The 20,022-nt window shown below is 44.9% G+C and overlaps 1 protein-coding gene across 4 annotated transcripts in view; it reads left to right on the top strand.

Annotated features, from left to right (window-relative positions):
* The window catches only part of DENND2A (DENN domain containing 2A), a 61,618-nt gene that overhangs the window by 24,092 nt on the left and 17,504 nt on the right, over nt 1–20,022 (top strand). Inside the window, exons 2-12 of one of the 4 annotated variants that reach the window (XM_075052005.1) lie at nt 974–1,072; nt 2,811–4,022; nt 5,074–5,201; nt 8,566–8,687; nt 11,130–11,327; nt 13,419–13,512; nt 14,804–14,854; nt 17,858–18,045; nt 18,784–18,893; nt 19,105–19,174; nt 19,806–19,883. In XM_075052005.1, coding sequence (XP_074908106.1) covers nt 1,002–1,072; nt 2,811–4,022; nt 5,074–5,201; nt 8,566–8,687; nt 11,130–11,327; nt 13,419–13,512; nt 14,804–14,854; nt 17,858–18,045; nt 18,784–18,893; nt 19,105–19,174; nt 19,806–19,883 — 2,322 coding nt within the window. In that variant the 5' untranslated portion in view covers nt 974–1,001. Of the gene's footprint in view, nt 1–973; nt 1,073–2,810; nt 4,023–5,073; nt 5,229–8,565; nt 8,688–11,129; nt 11,328–13,418; nt 13,513–14,803; nt 14,855–17,857; nt 18,046–18,783; nt 18,894–19,104; nt 19,175–19,805; nt 19,884–20,022 lie in introns of all 4 variants that reach the window. The other 3 variants (XM_075052004.1, XM_075052003.1, XM_075052002.1) reach the window with 3 other exon arrangements.

Here is a 20,022-nt window from a genome sequence, read left to right as displayed (position 1 = left end):
TTTTATTTTTTTAACTACAAGAACCTACTGAATTTCCCAAGGCACTCTGTCTTCTTGCCAAATGGTAGGCATGGTGGGGCAGCATCTGGCAGACCAGCCAAGTGGACAGATTTGAGAGGCTTCAGATTTTGCAAGTATTGCCTACAAGATGGTGAGCCTGTTGTCATTGAAATGCTGCAGAGCAGGCAGACCACCCTGAGAAGTGAGGAGAGGTGGTGCTGCAGGGTAACAGACCAATTCTTTTATTTTTTATTTAACAAGCAGGAGTATTGTGGGGCAATAAAAAGAGGACGGAGTCTGTTGCATTGACCAGGTAGCAGAAGTACTCAGAAGAAGAGAGGGACAGTCACTCCATGAATGCTAGAAATCATGAGACAAACAGAATGACTCACTTTTGTGACTGATTTATCTTACCCCCAAGAGGAATTGTCCTCTGAAATCAGATCAGTAGCAGCCTAACATGGCCCACCAGAGAGAAGGAAACCAGTGGCTGCAGTGCAATGCCTCTTGAGCCTAAAATGTTTTCTGTCCCAAGCTGGGCATGTTGTGAGAGCATTGCATGCACAAGGGTCCAGTCCAGTCACGTGGCCTTAATACAGGTTGTTCTAAAATTGTTTTTGTTTTAGTCTTCTGTGAGGGAAAAAATCTAAATCCACTGAGATTTTTGCAACAATAAAAGCCTTCATAAAACATGCTCCATATTCAAGTCACGGTACAGCAGTTGATGCGGAGTCAAATAAAATTTTTGCCGTCAAAACCTGTCAACTCCTCCCTGGGCTTCTGAGGGGTAATGCTATCACCTCTCTTCCCATTTCGCAGAGAAGGAAACTGAGGCTGTGCTCAGAGAGCTGTCATGTCTTGCTTCTGTTCTTCTCCTGGATTTCAAGGAGAAACATGCATGTGTGTTTGTGTAGAAGGAAGAGAGAAGGATGCTGAGCACAGAGCAACGCCTCTTCCTTGTGTCTGTCTGCAGGTGACCTGCTGCCCTGCTGTGTGCTGACATGATGACAGCTAGCAAGGTGGCCGATGTGAGCAGCAAGTCTGAAAGCAGTGTCTGCAAGTCTGTTGAGAGGTGAGAGCTTTCCATGTTTCAGTGCCAGGTGCTTTGCTTGTGTTTGTTATCCCCAACAGAAAGAAAACCAAATGAAGGAAACATTCTCTCTGCTCTGCAGTGTCCCTCTCTCCTCACGCCTTAAAACACTCCCCTGCAGGTCTCGGGTGGTTTCATTGCCATGTCAGGACTGCGACGTAGTGCGTTTTAGCATCCGGTCAGACTGATAATGTCCTAGACTCATAGTGCTAGAAGAGGTCTGCCCCAAGGCAAGACCATGCTGATGATATCCCTGTCAATGGTTGCCCCGCCTGGACTTGAAATCTTCAATACTGGAGACTCCACAGACTCCTCAGACAAGCCTTACTCTCCCCACCCATTGCAGGTTTTTCCCAGTGTCCAGCTTTGGTTTTCACTGTGCAGTCAACCACCAATGGAACTGCCATGCCCTGCTCCTTGGGAAAGGCCACAGTGTTCACAGTGCCAGCTCTTAACCAAAGCATGATTTTCTCACTGACACAGCCAGGAGTTAAATATCTGTGAGGCTAGGGAAGGACAACATCTGGCTTTGGTCCCATTTCTTCTCAGAAACCCATCCCAGACTCAGTTGGCACTACAGCTGAGTCTGCAATGGCTGCCAGTGTTGCTTAACTCCAGGACAAAGCTCAAGGCCTGGCAGCACACAGGGTATCCATATGGATGCTCTTACAAGAGTGCTAAGTTCTGGAAGATGCACACTTGATATATTTAAGTTAATGGAGCAATCTCCCGAGTTGAGTCTCAGTGTTGGGATCATCATTAAATGGGACTAATGATATGGGTTTGCATCCCAGTAACTACCTTGTGTTGTCCTGGTGCTGTTTCCCAAGCACAGGCAAACCCCAAAGACATGGGTAAGTGCTTTGGTTCAGAAACATTTTGTGTTGGAATAACTATCTGGTCAGCTGGAACTTTACTATATTGATAAAATATCACAATATTGTCATATCACACAGTTAGAAATCCCTAGACTAAATTTATTAGGGATTTTTGGTGCAGTGTGGACTCAAAGAGTGAAGATTTTTAATCCTTTGCTCTGAGAATGTTGAATCTGGTGTCTGGGTGCTATGTCACATGCTCTAGGGTGAGACAGTGTGCCAGGGTGCATGGGAGCCCAAGCCCACGTGTGGCCTGGGATGATACAGCCATAGAAATATAACAATAAAAGTGCAGTCTTTGTGTATTAATATGCATTTGGGGAATATTTGGATGGACTGAGAGAAATCTCTGAGCAGGCACTAGAGGAATGCAAGCTGGATCATATGTTTTCTCCTCTGTTTAACAGCAGCAATTTTGCTATTGTTTGCAAAGGATCCATTTTGCATTTATTTGCAGTGGACCTGCTTAATGCCCTGACAATGTCAAAAACTGTACTGCACTTCTGAACACAAACACACAGACACAAACGCTGGTGAACCTTTCATTGATATCAGCTTGTCTGATGTACAAAAAATACCTCTCTCACCTGCCACCTACTTCTGCCACAGAGAAAGACTTCATTTCAAGCTGCGTCTTAGTCGTAACAAGAGGAGACTGTTGTATTCTGGCTAGAAGGACCTTTCCCTGAGTGTCCTCCCCCATAAACCTGTCTCTCAAGTGCTTGGTTTGAGCATCCTTTGCTGTTATCAACTTTACGAGTAGAGCTTGTGGAGCTGATGGACTAAACCAAGGGTAAGCAATGATGGTGGATGTTTCTTCTCTTTTTGTCTTTGGTGTGTAGGATCAAGCTTGCAGATAAAAGCAATACAGCAGCTGTGAAGGAATTAGAAAGACCTTTGTGTGGATTTTTGAATGAGAGATGTTCTGAAGGTGCCTCTGTCACCCTGGGTTTAACACCTGAAGCTGAACCAGTTTCTTCTGTGGGGAAGAATCCACTGGGAGCCTTGGAGAACTTGATGTTGGATCCAAGGCTAGACTGCTTTCAGCAGAACATGCTTAGTCCCAAAATGATCATCAGTGACCCATCTGTAGATCTGAACGTTAAAGAAAACAGTAAAATCATCAGGAGACAGATAGGAGGCACTCAGAATATACGGTCACCTGGAAAAATTGCCTTGAGGAATAAGTCCTTCAGCATCAAGGACAAAATTTCGGAATGGGAAGGGAAAAAGGAAACGCAGTCTGCTCCTCGCAGAGAGGAGGAGCAAGGAGTTAGAGAGGAACACAAGGTGCCCTGTGTAACTGAGAAGACGAGTGGGGAAGCACTGGTGACTCGGAAAGTCGAGACCAAGAGACTTATGAACTGGGAACTGGAGTGCAAAGGGGCAGGGAAAGAGGATGAGCGGAAAACAGGAACTCAGAAAGGCACAGGGCAGGCAGCAGAGCGAAAGGGGGAAGCGCAGAAGGATGAGGAAGTGGAGTCCAGTCCTGTAAAATGTAAGGAGGTGAAAGGTGGGAAGTGGGAGGTCCAGAAGGAGAATCTTTCAGTGCTTAGTCAGGTCAAGAAACTAGAGCAGGCTTTGAAAGACGGCTCAGCAGAGCTGCAGCCACAGTTGCCTGGTACTTACTATTCCCCACAGTGCTTGCAGGAGAAGGCAGCACAAGGACAGACAGCTCCCGAGGGCCATGAGAGCATATGTGGGGCTGAAATCAACAAAAGGCTTCTTGGCTTGGACTCTGAAATCAGTGAGCCAATTTTTGGGACTCTAGAAGAGGTGAGAACTTCTCATGCGAAATCCAAGGACTGCATGGTGGAGAACGTGTACACGGAGCCAGGGGTGCCGGAGAAGAAACCCTTCATCAACCCGCTGCCAAAGCCCCGACGGACTTTCAAACACGAGGGGGAAGAGGACTGGGTGCCAGCAGCTAGGAATAAAAGAAACTTACCTCCTCTGCCATCCATTCCTCCCCCTCCCCTCCCCTCCTCTCCTCCCCCGTCAGCTGTCAGCAGGAGGCTCTGGAGCGGGAAGCACAAGAACAACGCCGACCACAGGTATTGAGGCTGTGTTTCACAAAGGTGTTGGTCTTCATTGTGGAGTCTTGCCTTCCCATATCTCTCTGGGAGAGACGGATCTTCCCTGGTCACTCACGTTCCCCAGAGAGCCTTGCTGGCCATAACGAGCACTCAGTCATCTCTTAGGACGTATGAGTGGCCAGCACAACTTCACAGGGTAACTGTGGAGGGATAAGTCATGGCAGATTTTGGCTTTAAGGTCACTGCATTACATGGCTTAACCTTCAAGCCCAAGACTGAGGGGTTTAGGGGTTTGTTTTGTTAGCAGAAAATCTGTTTAATTACAAAATGACTACAGCTGGTCTGGAACGGGGTCTGGAATGATAATCTCTGGACTGTACCACAGCATTTTCACTGTTCATAGTAAACCTATTCCTCTAACTGAATCCGATGTGTATATATTCTTCTGGAGTGCTTTCTTGCCTTTTCTCCCCTCCCTATAATTGTCACACATTTTTGGGGTGGGGAGCATAAAATGTACAGCTGTTTCTAATGCTGCCTGCATAAACTGTCACCTAAAAATTCTTGGCTTAGGCACAAGAAAGAAATTGAAACTTTCCAGGTTTGTTAGTGGAGGACACTTAATTGTTTTTACCCTTTCTACCATCCTGCATGCAAGTATTGCTTTCCTCTACTGCTCAGAGAGCTGATTTTGGGGCTGCCCTATTCTGGCCAAGAGCAGCATCTGTGCTGTGAATGGGACCTCTCATGGCCTAAGGTTCCGTGCCATGGTGCAGGCTGTGCCACTTAACACTTGCACCTTCACCGTGTGCTATTGCCATGACAACCCAGATTATCTACAGCATCCCTGAAATGCCTTTATTTCTGTGGCTGATAAAAATAACCAATTTCAGTGTTACTTTTTCATGCTCTATATGGGATGAGGCTGTGAAACATTCTTTTCTCCCTATTTCATTTTGCCAGCTGTGTGGCATGTTGGAGAAGTGAATTAGCTGTGATTTGGTTATAAATGCTGGTTAACTGTACCACTCTCCTCTTTGCTCCTTCTCCCCTCCTATCAATGGTGCAGGAAGTCGTATGAGTTTGAAGACTTGCTGCAGTCATCGTCTGAGAACGGCCGGGTGGATTGGTACGCGCAGACCAAGCTGGCCCTCACACGCACTTTATCTGAGGAGAACGTCTATGAAGACATCCTGGGTAGGAGCTTTGGACAGGACATACTGGGTAGGAGCTTTGGACGGGGAAGGGATTTGACTGCTAATGCTTGAGTAACTGAGAAGACTTGTGGTCAACAGGCACTCACCAGAGGTGCTGAATAAAGTATGTTTATTATGCAGATGCAAACCAAGACACATTTTACACACATTATTGGCAAGTAACAGGAAAAAGGGATGGAATAATTCAAAACTCATCAGCTTCAAAGATGAACCTGAGGCACATGGGAACTAGCTTTTTTGTTTTTTTGCTGGCATCTCTCCTCTGTCTTCCTTTTGTCCTGTGGACTAATTCTCACAGGTCTGGTCTGTCCATTGTGGTGAGCTTGTCACCACTGAGATGGTGCGAACAGCCTGAAAACATAGCCTTGAAGTCAATTCCGCAGTTTAGAAATAGGATTGTGTATGGCTCCAGGTACCCTTGAAATTAAGAAACTATGTCCCGCAATCTTTGAAATTGAGTTTTATTTCATTATCTAACTTTGAGGGCAGATCAATGCCATTTTAAAGATTATTTCCTGTAACACTCTCAATTTATATAGTGTTTTTAAATATTTTGAGTTAGATGGCCTTTTATGGAACACAGAATAGAAGCATCCCTCTTGAAAAAGCCTTAATAAGTTTTAGTAGCTGTAGGCTGGTAAAGCTCTTGGCTGAGTTTAGCAGGATAGGAAAAGAATAGCTGCATCAGCTCTCACCATGCAGCTGTAACCCTACAAAGGTGATCTGTGTTGTTTGGCATGGGAGGAGATGTGCTTTCTGAGGAGCAGGTCAGGCATTATTATTTTGATATGATTAAAAATGGATCATACTTGATAAGAAAGATCTCTCAAAGGAATTGTGTTCCTTTGGGACTGATGGCAGACAAGATGATGCCAATCTGTCCTTTTTGACATTTTTGAAGCCGTCGGCCTCGTTTGTGGAGCTAAGGGGCTCATGTTTGCTTTTTTCTTCTCTTTAGTTGGGGGGCCAAAGGAACAGGGACTGCCTGAGCAGCTGTTGGTGGGTTTTTTTGTGTTGGGGCGTGGTGGGAGGTCTCAGAAACCACTGAGTAAGGGTCACCTCGTCAGCTGGAATAACATGGATAGCATTACAGAGTGGCTGTATAGGCAAATCCATCCATTCAAACACAAGCACACCCCTGTGTCCCAAGCTTGCAGGGAACTCAAATACCAGGCTGAAATTCCTCTCCCCTCCAGCTTTTAGTTGCAGAGATTAGAAGAAAACAAAGTTATGGGTAATTGTCAGCTAATGGGCCATGTTTGGTTTTTGTTTTCTTGCTGCATGTTTAGGCTTTGCCTGGAGTCAGTGATCTTTAATTGGTTCCTGCAGTCCTGGTGGTGTTACAATGGAAGCTTGGGAAAAGGAGGGGTGGACATGGATAACTGGGGGGAAAAAAAAAAAAAAAAAGCTACAGTTTTGTTTTTCACAAGTCTACAGGCGAGTGTAGTCCACAAAACAAACAACATGTGGAAACCACACCAACAGAGGGGGAACCAAGACTTCAGCCACAGGATACTAGTGCTGACCCGCAGACAATCATGTGTGTCCATCAGGGCATGCAAGCCCACACATACACCGCATATTCACATGTGTGACTTAGGGGAGAGTTCAGCTATTGGTGGGAGAACCATTCCTTTTCCCAGCAAATCACACAGAATCCCTTCATGCACCATCTTTTTACCCCTTAGCCATTGCTTACCTGGAATATTGGAGATTGTAATGGGCAGATGGATGACAAGGTTTATCTGTCAAAAAGAGAGAAATGGTGTTTGTTCTTCTAGACTGAGGCTAATTGAACATGCTGACGAGCAGTTTGAGGATGGGATAGGCAACAGAACCCAAGCTTGTTCTTTTTTCTCCAATCTACGCAGTTATGTGACAGCTGAAGTATATTTTCAGTACTGAAGTGTGCCATTGAAATTAGAAAGTGGAGCCACTTTCAGGGACAGGAGCATGTTTGCTGAGAAAATGTTCATGCAGACTTGCTTTGCTGGTGTCACACATGCTTACTTTCTCTTCCTTGGTGAATTCAGATCCACCACTGTAGTGCTGGGTATCACCAAGCCACAGATAGAAGACAGCGCTGGAAGAGATTTGTGTTTCTGTCCTTGTCTGAAGACTTCAACTGCACTCCTGCCCCAGCAGAGGAGGCAGGTGGGAGCATGCCAGTTAGATCCTACAGCTGTTACTGGTCCCTGCTCCAGAGGCCTGCAGCATCAATGACCTCCAGTCTTTGCTCTCAGCCAAGCATTACGTTACAATAAAGAAAGGCAGTTGCTTTGAGTCCCAGCTGTCCACTGGGATGGCAAGAAATGATGGCAATGAAGAGAGAAATCTCATAACAAATTGCCTGCCCATGCAGATGCTTGGGCTAAGCCTTTGTCATTGGTTTCTTAGATGCTCAGATAGAGGTGTCACAACCTGCTTTTTCAGAGTTGTGTGTTCTTTTTGAACACGCTTGTGCTTGCATTTCCCAGCACTGCTGAGGAGTGGAATCTAAGAATTTCATTATATGTAATTTTGGGTGTTTAAAACTCAGATTAGTTGTGTGCCTCATGTCTAGGATAAATGGAAAGAAATGGACACCTGTGTGGTCATTCAAGCCTTGTGTTTTTGAGCAGATCCTAGGTAAGAATGAGCTGAATGTTACTTTAGAGGTGTCCCTCCCCGCCCCCTCCAGGGAGACAGCATCCTGACTTTGGATGGCCTAGGTTAGGTGAGGTGAATCCTTTCCTCCTTCTAAAGTGGGCCATGTGAGATCGAGGCATCCATGATTGGTAGATGTGTTTGAAAACCTGTGTTCTGCGACAGACATCCATGTTCAGAGAGTGGATTAAATCTTTATGCAGAGTCAGCCCAAGAGCAGTGCGTCGCTTCACCCTCAATTAAATGATGACCAGAGGTCCCCCTAAATGTGGGGTTTAAACAGAGAAGAGGGGACCTTTATGCTAGCCTTTAGCTCACAGTTTCATTTGGAGACAATTCTAAGCAGAAGACTGGAAAGAAGGAAATATAATTATGGACTGATATGCATGAGAACCTCACAGCTCCTCTGAAGACAGGGAAATGAACTTGAGGACTCGCTGCGTCTTTTCCATCTGTAGTATCTGTGATATGTTCTTATGGCTGCATATGTCAGTGTCAGGGTTTGGACGCTGTCCAGCAAGCAGCTGGACTTCTAGGGCTATGGAGACAATTAAGCAATTGCAGGAATGCTTAAGAACAGGTCTTTATGTCTGATGTGGGAGGTGGGAGAAGGCCAGCAGATCCCCAAACAGATTTTTATGGCCAACCTCAAGGATTTTCTGCACTTACAATCTTTTGCTTGTGGCTTTTTGCTGCAGATCCACCATCAAAGGAAAACCCTTATGAAGACATTGAGACCAACAGCCGTTGTTTGGGGAAGAAATGTGTCCTGGCTTTCCCAGCATCTCCCACCTCTTCTGTACCTGGGACTCCCACTAAGGTACTTTGATTTGAGTGGCCACGTCTCTGGCTCCAGAAAGTTTTTGGGTGAAATCCAGGTTCTGTGTGGAAAAAGTGGAATTTTGCCGATTTGACCTTCATCATGTTGAAGTTTTTTCTTTTTTGTCTTTTACCACTGGTCAGAGCACAGTTTGATGAGAGGGTATTTATTGCCCTTTAGCAAAGTAAAAAACAGCATTCCCTTATACAAATGGTTTGTTGGCTTTCACCGTTTTTCACACCAGAGCTACCTTCCCCTGGTAGGGGGGGAAGACCTTTTGTTAATATAGTGCAAGAAAACCCTTCCTGCCCTCAAAGAGGGCATTTAAGTGCTTGGGTAGTCAAGCCCTGCAGTCATCTTGGCTCAGTGTCAGTGGGCAGTACACAGTCTGCCCATGCTGATGCCAAGATGCCTCTACAACCCCCTCCCTTAGGGTGACTCTTTTGCTCTCTCCTTGGTGAGACTGGTTGCTGGTAACTAATGCAATGCCAGTCCCCTGGTTAGGGGGCCGATACTAAAAGGATGTCCCCACCAGCAGCACAGCTCACAGCATGGTGCCATTTTCTTCCTTGGCAGTGAAACCGAAAGAAGAGGTAAAAAACATTGGTCTGCATCTCTTGCTCAGGGCTTACAAAGGCCAGCCTTGCTCTCAGCCTCCCAAGCTGTTTTGGTTGCTTCCTGTTGTCTGTTTAGATAGTCCAAGCCTGGAACAGCAGGGGCAATATGGCAGCAGAAGTCATCTTCGCAGCAACTGCGTTAAGAGTGGATAGCAGAGATCTAAACATTATTTTCCTGACCAAAGGGTTTTCCCATGCTCTCCAAGTTGCAGCTATTATTAGAGCTGTTACCCAATGTTTTCAGAAGTTTGACGTGCAGCATTTCTTGCCTCGTTGCTCTTTTCCAACCAGCTTAATCAGCAACTGAGGTTTCTTTGTATAATTCAACACTTAAAAGTGAAAATTGTTCTGTGGTTCTTAATCCATTCTCCTTGTTGCTAGTTAGGTCTAGAGCAGCAAGGGTCTATATGTGAGTGTGGGGATGAAGCTGATTTCCCTCAGAGAGCTTTGCAATCACCTGTGCACCCTGATTTCCCACCTGTGCTATCAAGAGGGGCCTGCAGTGTTACACAGGAATGCCTTTCACCATAGATATGGTTCCCAGCAGGAGACACTTAGTAAAGAGCTGAATAGGAGTAATTATGTTACACTGCAGTGATTTGACATCTAAAAGCCATGATCTGCATCAGTCAGAAAAGAAAAGCTGCAGCTCTCTTGGCAACTGATGGGTTTGCAACTGCAGTGTGAATCACACTGGAGAACCTGGCCAGGCTAGAGACTGATGGGGATGGGTGTGGACAGACTTTCATGTTGTATCGCTAGTGCAGGATGAGATTCTTCAGTGCAAAGGCTTTTCCCAGCCTCATTTTAACGTGTGACTTCTCTGTGAGTGGTAAGCATTTTTGTGAGTTGAGTGTCTTCTGCCAAACAATCCAGAGACACCTGAGCTAACCTGAATGAATGAATTGGTCTGGCTAACAACTCTGCTGAGTGTGTCTGTTGATGGATGCAGATCATTATGCTGCCTCAGCTATGGTGCTGCTGTGCCTTGTTCAGAATTAGCTTGGAATACCTCTCCCCAACACCGCTTAGTGCCACATAGATACATCCCCTGGGAGCGCAGCAGATACAGTGCACAGAAAAGGTGCGACTTAACCTTGTCATAACTGCTGGGAAATTCTGCAGGAGAAGATAAAAAGAGTTCTTATTGAGCATCTTTCTGGTGAGAAGTGGTTTCCCCTTCTTTATCTGGAACTGAGCTTTCTGCTTCTCTGATGCTGTTTTTGGTCAGGGACTTTTAAGAACTTTACTCTGGTACTTAAATGTCTACTGTTGTGCTCCCACTGAACTTGCCAATGAGCTTAGGAGGAAACTAGTCTCCATAATCGTCTATCATGGCACTTCTCGTACCCTCCTCTGAAATATTTAATTCTGGCTACTGTCAAAGACAGCCATACTGACAGTGCTTTTTGTCTAGTCTCACTGCTTCTCTGTTCTTCCTGGCTAGCTGCTCCTGATCCCGAATGCTTGTGGTTGGCTGGTTGGTTAGTCTTGTCCTGTTTACAGTCCCAGCCTGTGGATTACACAAGTCCTGGGAGATTTTTTTTTTTTCACACTGGAGCAAGGCTTCTTGGCCAACACCTGAGATTGTGTTCTGGTCTGGAATGAATATGGCATGGTTAAATTTCTGGTCAAGATAGTCCTGGTCTAGCCCGGCAGCTGGGTGAGTTCCTTGCGTGTGCAGAAATCCGTGAGTGTTCTCAGGACTATTTTGCCAGCTGAGTGCTCTGGCTGCCCCACTGGATTTACCGCCATGACAGCGTTAGCAGTGAAGCAAAGGCAGATGAGGTCCTGTGTTCATTCATGCCTTTTCCTCCATTTCCAGTTACTTTCCAAGCCCATTTTTTTCCGACAAAACTCAGAGCGGCGGAGTTTCAAACTGCCAGACATACGGAAACTGAGCCGTGATGGGACTGGGTCACCATCCAAAATCAGCCCTCCCTCCACCCCCAGCAGTCCAGATGACACCTTCTTCTCCTTGGGAGACCCTCAGAATGGCAAGAGGAGAAGGAAGATTCCCAAGGTAAATCTAGGGCTTTATCTCTTTTGCTTGGCTTCTTCCATGCAGGAACATGAGTATGAGACAATGTTTTCGTTAGTTTCCAGTGTGGCATCCCTGCAAGATAGCTGTTGTCCTGGCAGTTGACTTGACTTGTGTTTAACCCCCTTACTGCCTGAAGGAGAAGGCTCACAAATATCTCTGCAAGTTTTGAGGAAGTTATTTTTCTGTCTGAGATATGATTGTCAGAAGAGATAAGAAGAAGAAAAAAAAAGCATTTTAATTTTTGGATAAACGTTGAAGTTTGTCAGAGGGGGAAAAAACCCAATATTTTTGCAAAAGACATACCCCATCATATTTCCTTCTTTGCTTGATGCATGGGACAGAAATTGTCTGTGTGTTGTGTTGTTATTCCCTCCTGGCAATCTGTTGTTCTTTCCTAGGTCTAATTCATGCATTGGCTGATTCTAATTCAAGGTAGGGTGTGATTGTAGGTGAACAATGAAAATATTGACATTTGAGTGACAAAAAGGAGTTGTCTGTAGTCATGAGCATTTTCTGGAGTAACGTTTCCTACTTCGTATTTGGATACGGCATGACTCTGTTTCAATTTTATTTTCTTTCAGATCTGTTAGGAAATGTATTCAGTCCAAATGAGGTTTGGCAGCAGTCTATCTATTGAATGTTACAAAAACAGAGTTATAAAAACACAGTTGCTTACCCTAGTCTTTGCAGGACAAGCAGAGGCTACCAGGGACTGTCTGTGGTGATATTTTTTTTTTTTTTTTTTATTGAACCCACAGTTTTCATTTGGGGACAAAGGGATGTGTTTGTGTATCTTCTTTGTTTCCTGTTCATGTTTGCATATCTGATTTTTTAAATGCTCTCTTTATATACCTCAGCTCTTCAGGAATGAGCCAAAGGCTACAAATGTCTAGGGTTTTCTTTCCCAGTATGCCTACACATCTGTGCTCATGCTTGAGCTCTGTCAGTGTGTTCACACATACTTTTATTTCAACTGAAGGGAAGATTATGACTATATATTTACCAGGCAGTGCCACTGAGCAGTCTTGCAGAGCAAGCTCAGAACTGAGATTTACTGTGTTAGTGGCAAAATCAGCCTGAGACTTGAGTTGGGCAGCTGGGTGAAGACTGCACTTCCACATCAGAGCACCCTGCCTCTCACTTAAATATTTGGATTCAGAGTTCCCCAACCAAGTGTGCGGTGGGTCTGTCTTACCTTGAGCTCTCAGGACATGTGTGCAGGGATCCCAGACTTTCTGGAATAAATCTGAATGCTGTGGCCATGTCCTGCTGCTCCTGCCTGGGACCTTGACAAGGAGGCAGCTCTGCTCAAGGAGGCTTGGGGAAGTCTGGCATGGTCCTTCTGCAATTCTGCTCCCCTTCAGGGATGGATAGGGGGACCAGAGGCACTGAATGAGCCACTAAGCCCAGCTATGCCCAACAGTGAAATGTCCTCCTCTCTCCTGGCCAGCTGGGAGGCCAGGGATTAAAGGATTTGCAAAGAAAACCACCAGTGTAAAGTACTTCAGCATCATTGGCTCCCACCCATCTCAATTTCTTCAGCGTTCCTTGTGTGATGTGTTTCCCCCATGCTTGGTATGAAGGCTTTTCCAGCACATCCCGCAGCAGACATTAAAGGCATAAAGACATTGAAGTTTTCTGTCATCCTCCAGCCAGTTTTCTGCTTTCAAACCTGCAGACCAGAATAGGTTCCCAAGGGACCCTCTGGATGATCCCTGGAGTGTGGACCACAGTATGGAGAGGCCCAGGTGGGCACCATCAAGCTCATATGGCCTCACAGTGTGGAAATGCATTAAGGCCTGGCCTTCCGTCAGGGCTTCTTACCTTGGGCTCCTGCCATGCCAGCATGACTGTACTGCTTCTGTACCAGAGTAAGTGTGGCTGTTGGCAGCACAAGTGCAGGTTGCTGTGCAAGGTAAATGCTGGTAATTGTCAGTTCTGGGCCACCAAGTGAAGAGTTTCAGTATGGCCAAGATTGGGAAACAGAGCACTTTGCATGAAATTCTAGCTTGCTTTCTTGCCTGGGGAGGAAAATAACCTTGTTTGTTTGTTTGTGTGTTTGATGAGCAGCTTGTGTTGAAAATCAATGCCATTTATGAGGCACGAAGGGGAAAGAAACGTGTCAAGAGACTATCGCAGTCTACAGAGAGCAATTCAGGGAAAGGTAAAGGAACTTTGAATCATCATACATCTAAGACTTTTTGAGGACTTCTCTTAGAGTTTAGGCTGGCTTAGTGATTTATGTGATGTTTTCTAGTGCTTCTTCCAGTCCAGAGTGAGACTGAGTTGGGGCTTCCACACTTTCTTTTGGGAAGATAAAGGCTATTCCTCTGCCCAAAAGACTTTCATTAAAACAGAACTTTTTTTGTTTTTCTTGCTTCATTTTCATTCCTTGGCTTTCCATGATAACCTTATAGGTCACATCAAAAATGTCCCCCCTTTTTGATGTTTATTTCTGGAACAGGCTGGGAGCTTTGGAGAGGAATGTTCTGTCCAAAGAGACTGATTTGTTGAGATCCAAAATATCTTGCAGGAATGTGTCACTTTAGTGAACTGTCCAATGGAAGATAGTAGATTTTGAAACAGTCCTGGTTCCTTCAGCATCCCAATAAACAAATAGCCTCAGTTGGGAATCAGGGTTTCTAGACTAGACTGTAGGACCATCTCCATCATAGCAGGATTGAGACTTTCAGCCTCCCATTGTCAATTAACAACTTGCCAGAAGTGTTCAGGTACTTCAGAGCAATTACTTTTAAACGTCTCATCTCTGTAAAACTTAAAATTATGTCTTTCTAATACAGTATTTTTTTCCAAAACACCCTAATTTCCAGTGAAAGGTGACCACCAGCTCTATTTGTTTCCTACAATTGCTCGTTACTGTTTATCCTATTTTGTATAGGATATACACCCACAGAGTGGATGGGTGTGTTTATATGAACCTTTAGGGGAAGCATCCCAGACTTCTCTCTGCATGATTTTTTATACACCTCTCTGAAGCATGTAAGGCATCATTGACAGAAACAGGCTATTGGACCATATAGACCTTGAGTACAACTCAGTCTGGCAATTGTGGGTTTTTGTTGTTTGCTTGTTTTTATCCCTTGTCCCACAAACTACTGCCTATTAATCAGTGTTTTGCCTTGGTGTTGTGCTTATACAGAATTGGATAAAATACTGGTCTCACATTTTATTCTTTAGGCAACTCTTTTGGCTGTGCAAAATTGATTTTGTTGTTTGGTTTTTTTTTTTTATTATTCCCTGAACGAATGGGAAGATCCCAAGGTTGGTAAGCTAAATGTCTGTGATGTGCACCCTTGAAAAGAACAAGGCCCTTGGGATCTATACTGTCTTCCCCCTTGAAGTTGCCAGGCCTGGCTTTCTCATGCCAGTGATAAAAAATGCACAGTTATAAATAGGCTTTACTTAATTCATCTTCCCCTTTCTTTTTTTCCTAGTTACAGACGAAAACAGTGAATCAGACAGTGATACTGAAGAGAAGCTGAAAGGTAAGGCAAATGTGTGAAGAGAGCAAATGGTTCCTGATAAACTCTGCTCCAAGATCCTGGGTCTCTGTGTTCTGCCTTTGGAGAAGGAGCTTGTTTCCACTCAGAACACAGTGAAAAACAAAAATCTCAATACTGCAGAAGAAAAATCCGTGGGCAGAGGACTACAGGAGTCCAAAACAAGCATCTGTTCCAATTCCTATCAAAGCTGTTTGCACTGACTTTCCTAGGAGATGGCTTGGACGCTCTGGAAATACAGTGAGGTTTTTCCAAGTACACAGTCACAAATTTGTGACCAGAATGACAGAAGCAGTATTGCACAGGACACTGTGTTCAGAAACCCCACTACACATTTACTAAGGGAGAAAAGCCACCAGCCAGACTGGCTAACTAGGAAAACAGAATCGCAGTGTATGGTTTATTGCTAAACACTTCTGCATTGTCAGGGCAGTGATAAAGCGCTTCATTGCTTGCTTCACTCTGGTAGAGCTATACGGTATACTGGTCTCCATAATACTCTTCTGAAACCTTCTTGTACTGGTAATTAGCCCTGTGACATGCTGGTGGCATTACAGTCTTTTGGGATTTTATATGGCAAATTCAAAGTCCTGGCAGAGTTAGAATGTAAGATGCAAACTCTCTCAGATTCCAAAGTTTCCTGATGCACATGCACACCTGATCTGGGTAGCAGATCAGTTCCCAAGCTGAAAAACAGGCATAAACAGCAGTTCCCACTCTGTGTCAACCACAGTGCATTGTGCTTAGGAGTGTTTGTCCTTACCCTCTTTCAGGTTTTTAGAACAGAAACCTCAGTCTGAGTTCCCTCTTGTGTGGGAAGCTGTGCTTACAGGAACTATTGTATGCTCTTGCTTTCCTCTGCATTGGGAAATCTTCTATCTGTACTGCTGCGTTAGCAAGATCAAGCTGAAAATTGCTGCCACCACCTACTTTTGACAGGTTCTCAGGCTAGCCTGGAGATAGGGAGAGAGGGTTTGCACCCAGATTGTGCAGAAATTACATTCACAACTGTCTTGAAACATGATGTTGTAAAATACAGTCCATGTTCAGATGTAGCTGAGAAAGACAGTGTAGATGTGGCCAGGAAGACTCAAACCTTTGCCTGTTACTGGTTGCCATAGTGAATCATGTGCATTGCTGTGGGTTTCTCTGTAACATCTGTATAACTGCAGCTAGGAGCTGCCTATAGAGGGGACGATCGAGATCATGTGAAGTCACCTCAAATCCAACAGCACCAGATTCTGAACAATATCCAGATTCATACCTGGATCTGAGTGACTCTGCAAGTCTATATAACTGTGAACAGGAGCTCTGGCACTTGCTGTTTTCTCTAGCTACACCTGTATTTTGCTTTATGACTTGTTCAACTGTCAACTTTCCTGTTTTTAAATAGGAAAGTGAGTTGATTTAGCAAGTCTCTTTTATCTAGGACTTTCGATTTTGTATGTTTTACTTAACAGACCAAACACACCAGCCAGTTACCTCTGCTTAGCAAGTCACTGTACCTCATCTGAGACACAGTAAATCATCACACAGCAATCATCAGACTGCATGTCAGAGCCATAAGAGCTGACCCTTGGGAAGGAAAAATGTTCGAAGACAAACTCTGCCATCATGACAGCAGTAAAATCCTGCTATCTTTAGTAGGTTGCACAGAATATAAACAATGTAGAGCTTGAGTGAGCTTTTCGGAATATAAACAATGTAGAGCTTGAGCGAGCTTTTCAGAAGTGCTCAGCATTGCTGTGATACTGCTCCTTTTGAAGTCCCTGGTAAAACAGAAACCACTTCTGAAAACTTTTGAAGAATTACAGCCTTAGAGCAAATAGCATAAGAGGTGATGAGAGAAAGGAGTCTGAGCCATCTTTCCAGGGGTTGCTACACTCTCTGATTTAAGAGGTACCTCAAGATTACTTTAAATTGTATTGTCTGGAATAGTCCATGAGTGGCACAACTTTAGCAGACAAAAGGTCAAGTGTCTGTCCTAAAGTATATACCATCTCTCAGGAAGCTCTGTCTCCCAAGCAGATACCTTAGGTATTTGGATTTTCTGCAGTATCCCTGTGGTTGTTGTTTCTGTCAAAACGTTGCATTGCCACCCGCATTCACAGAAAGCACAGTTGTGAGAATGTGCTGTACTCTCTGCTTGTAGTTAATTCTTTCTTTCTTTTGTAGTAGGGGCAAGGGAGACATCATGGAGATTTAATTTGGGATGCGACTGTAAAACAAAGCAGGGGGGTGGTCTTAGCGAATCTCATCTGGTCTCTTCTCAGCAGGCAGCTTTTCATTACTTTCCATGCTGGAATGTTTATTGTCCCACAGCTCATGTGTGTTGCAGTTACAGCTTGCTTGGCAGTTTTTCTTGTTTTCCCATTGTGTTGGGTGAACTTGTAGAAACATGGTCCTGAGAGATTAGTTTTAGGCACAGGAAGGACTGGCATGAGCCAGCCTTTTTCATTCGCACCTCTTTTTGCATTTTTTTATTGTTGGCCTACATCCCAGCCTGCGTTACTGAAGCTGGGAGTCCCCAGCGTTACTCAACCAGTGGAGCCCTAGCCCGACCCAAATGCTAGTCTTGTAAAACCGTGGGGATTGCTCCCCATAGCGTCCTCTGAACAAAGGTGATCAATCACCTAACTGCTGGCTTTGAAAGACGCATAAATGAATGCTAGGATGAATGCCCAGACATTATCTGTCACACCATGTCCCACATGGATATCAGTTTGGGTTGTCTTCAGCTGTAAAAGCTATCCCTGAAATCCTTCGGCTGCCAAAGCTCTTCAGGGTGATGGCACTCACAAGGTTATGTCCCATCGCTGTCGATATTTATAGTGCAGCTACCAAATGGTTCCCACCTCTTACTCAGCCACTGACAAAGTAAATGCAGTGAAGTGGTTTTGAGTTTATCCATAAGTCTGTGCAAAGCACTGTTGGTGCTGTGTGCAAAGAGCTAGACAAAGTCACAATCTCCAATCTTTTTCTTCGTAGCTCACAGCCAGCGCCTGGTGCATGTGAAATCTCGCCTGAAGCAAACCCCGCGGTACCAAACCTTGGAACGGGACTTGATCGAATATCAAGAGAGGCAGCTGTTTGAGTACTTCGTCGTGGTGTCACTGCACAAGAAGCAGGCTGGGGCTGCCTATGTCCCTGAGGTTACCCAGCAGTTCCCGTTGAAGGTGCGGTGCCTGTCGGGAAGGTCTGGCTGACATGTTTCAGATTGTGTGGTGCACTTGCACAGCTGGAGAAGCCACAGCTTCTCTGTTGATAGCATGTAATATCAGTAACCCCTCTGCTGTGTCAGTGTTCAGTGAGACTGAAGATAGAGGGGCTGCAGTCACCACCCCACCACCACCACCTCCCCACCCCCCAAGAATTGTCATGGTATTCCTCACTGTTGAAAGAGCAGCTGATTTAGATCTTTTGCTGCCCTTTGCTGTGACTTTTAAGTAGCTATTCCCTTTCTCCCCCTTTTCTCTTTAAAGAAAACTGATGCTTGGGAGAAGACACGTATTCTTAAAGGGAAGGCACAGCTTTCACCAACAGTCTAGCTCAAAATGGGGAACAAGCAATGGGAGAAATACAGAGCCAGTGTGACAGCGTGTTTGTAAATGGGATGTAACCAGAGCTCCCCTCAGACTTCAGTTCTCTTGCCGCTTGCTGGAAGATGTGTCCTAGGTTAGAGACACAATATAGCAGGGACAGGTGCTGCAGGTGCAGGGCTTGGTGGAATTGGGGGCACAGAGTTACTTTAAAATATCTAAAGATTAGGTGAGCCAGAATCACAGAAATTTTAATATCTTCCAGGCAGAAGCTTAGCCTCTGTCATCATCTCTTCATTTGTCACAGAAAAAATATTTGAAGTCATTCCATCCCCACATGACTAATTGGAAACATTCTTCTCTCTGTTCTGCTAGCTTGAGCGCTCATTCAAATTCATGCGTGAGGCAGAAGATCAGTTGAAAGCTATTCCCCAGTTTTGCTTCCCTGATGCAAAGGACTGGGCCCCCATCCATCAGTTTGCCAGGTGAGTACTGTACTTCGTATCCTGATTCATGAGAAACAGATTTATATATCAAGCTAATTAAATATGAGAGCTGTTATGGTAGAAAATTGGGCAGAGCCCTGACAGGGGTGTATTGGAAATGCAAAAATATTGTGGATTTATTGGGTTTGTATGTCAGAGACTTTTAATGTGGATGATGGGTATCTTGTCCTTCTGGTTTCTCTTTCTGCAGTGAGACTTTCTCATTTGTCCTAACGGGGGAAGATGGAAGCAGGCGATTTGGATACTGTAGGAGACTGCTGGTAATAATCCCTGTTTTTTTAAATTTCCTAGAGATGCAGCCTTCTGTGGGGTTGGTGCTACTGGCACCCATTCTGGAAAGTGGAAAGCTGCTGCCCTACTCTTTCAGTGTGGAAAGAAAGAGCACCAGCAGAGCAGCTTTGCTCTCTTCTGCTCTGCTCAGTGCCAAAGTCCCTCTATGAGTACCATCCTCCACTCCAGGCATAGCTCTTTTACTGTTTCCTTACACCAGCACTTAACATTATGAGCATGGACTGTTGTTTCACCACTAAGCTGAAGATAGGATTTGTCTCCCTTAGGTTTAGATAACTACTAAGCAGTTGTCTAAACCTGTGCTGGTTCTGTAGGCTCAGAGTTGTCTCTGTAGAGCAGTCTGCCCTGCCTTAATCATTTGACTTAGGGAGGTTGGGATCATACAGTGGATGTGCCTATTTCTCCCCACTGTTTCTAGTGTACCAGTGTTTGAGCCAGACTTAAGGTATTGTCATCAGCAGCATGCTGTCAAATATCTACCAGTTTCTGAGCCAGCCAGTGAGCTGCAGAACTAAGACCTCTCACTCTATCTTTGCAGTAGTTATAACTCTGACATTTTCTTGGTGTTTTTTGTCTGTGTATTTGCATTTGTCTTGAAAGCCCAGTGGGAAAGGGAAGCGTCTCCCGGAAGTTTACTGCATTGTGAGTCGCCTTGGATGCTTCAATCTCTTCTCTAAGGTGAGGGGCGAAGAGAGGGAATTTGTGCTGTAGGCCAAGAGGGACCTGAAGGTAAAGTCAACACAGAAGAATGGTGATCGGGGAAGCTGATGACTGAAGAAAGGGCCTGAAATAGTGTTGGCAAGGCAACCACATGCTA

This window comes from Buteo buteo, chromosome 19, assembly GCF_964188355.1.
Source record: "Buteo buteo chromosome 19, bButBut1.hap1.1, whole genome shotgun sequence".
NCBI classification, from domain to species: Eukaryota; Metazoa; Chordata; class Aves; order Accipitriformes; family Accipitridae; genus Buteo; species Buteo buteo.
Note: the sequence above shows the minus strand (reverse complement) of the source record. Positions and strands in the feature narration are given on the sequence as shown.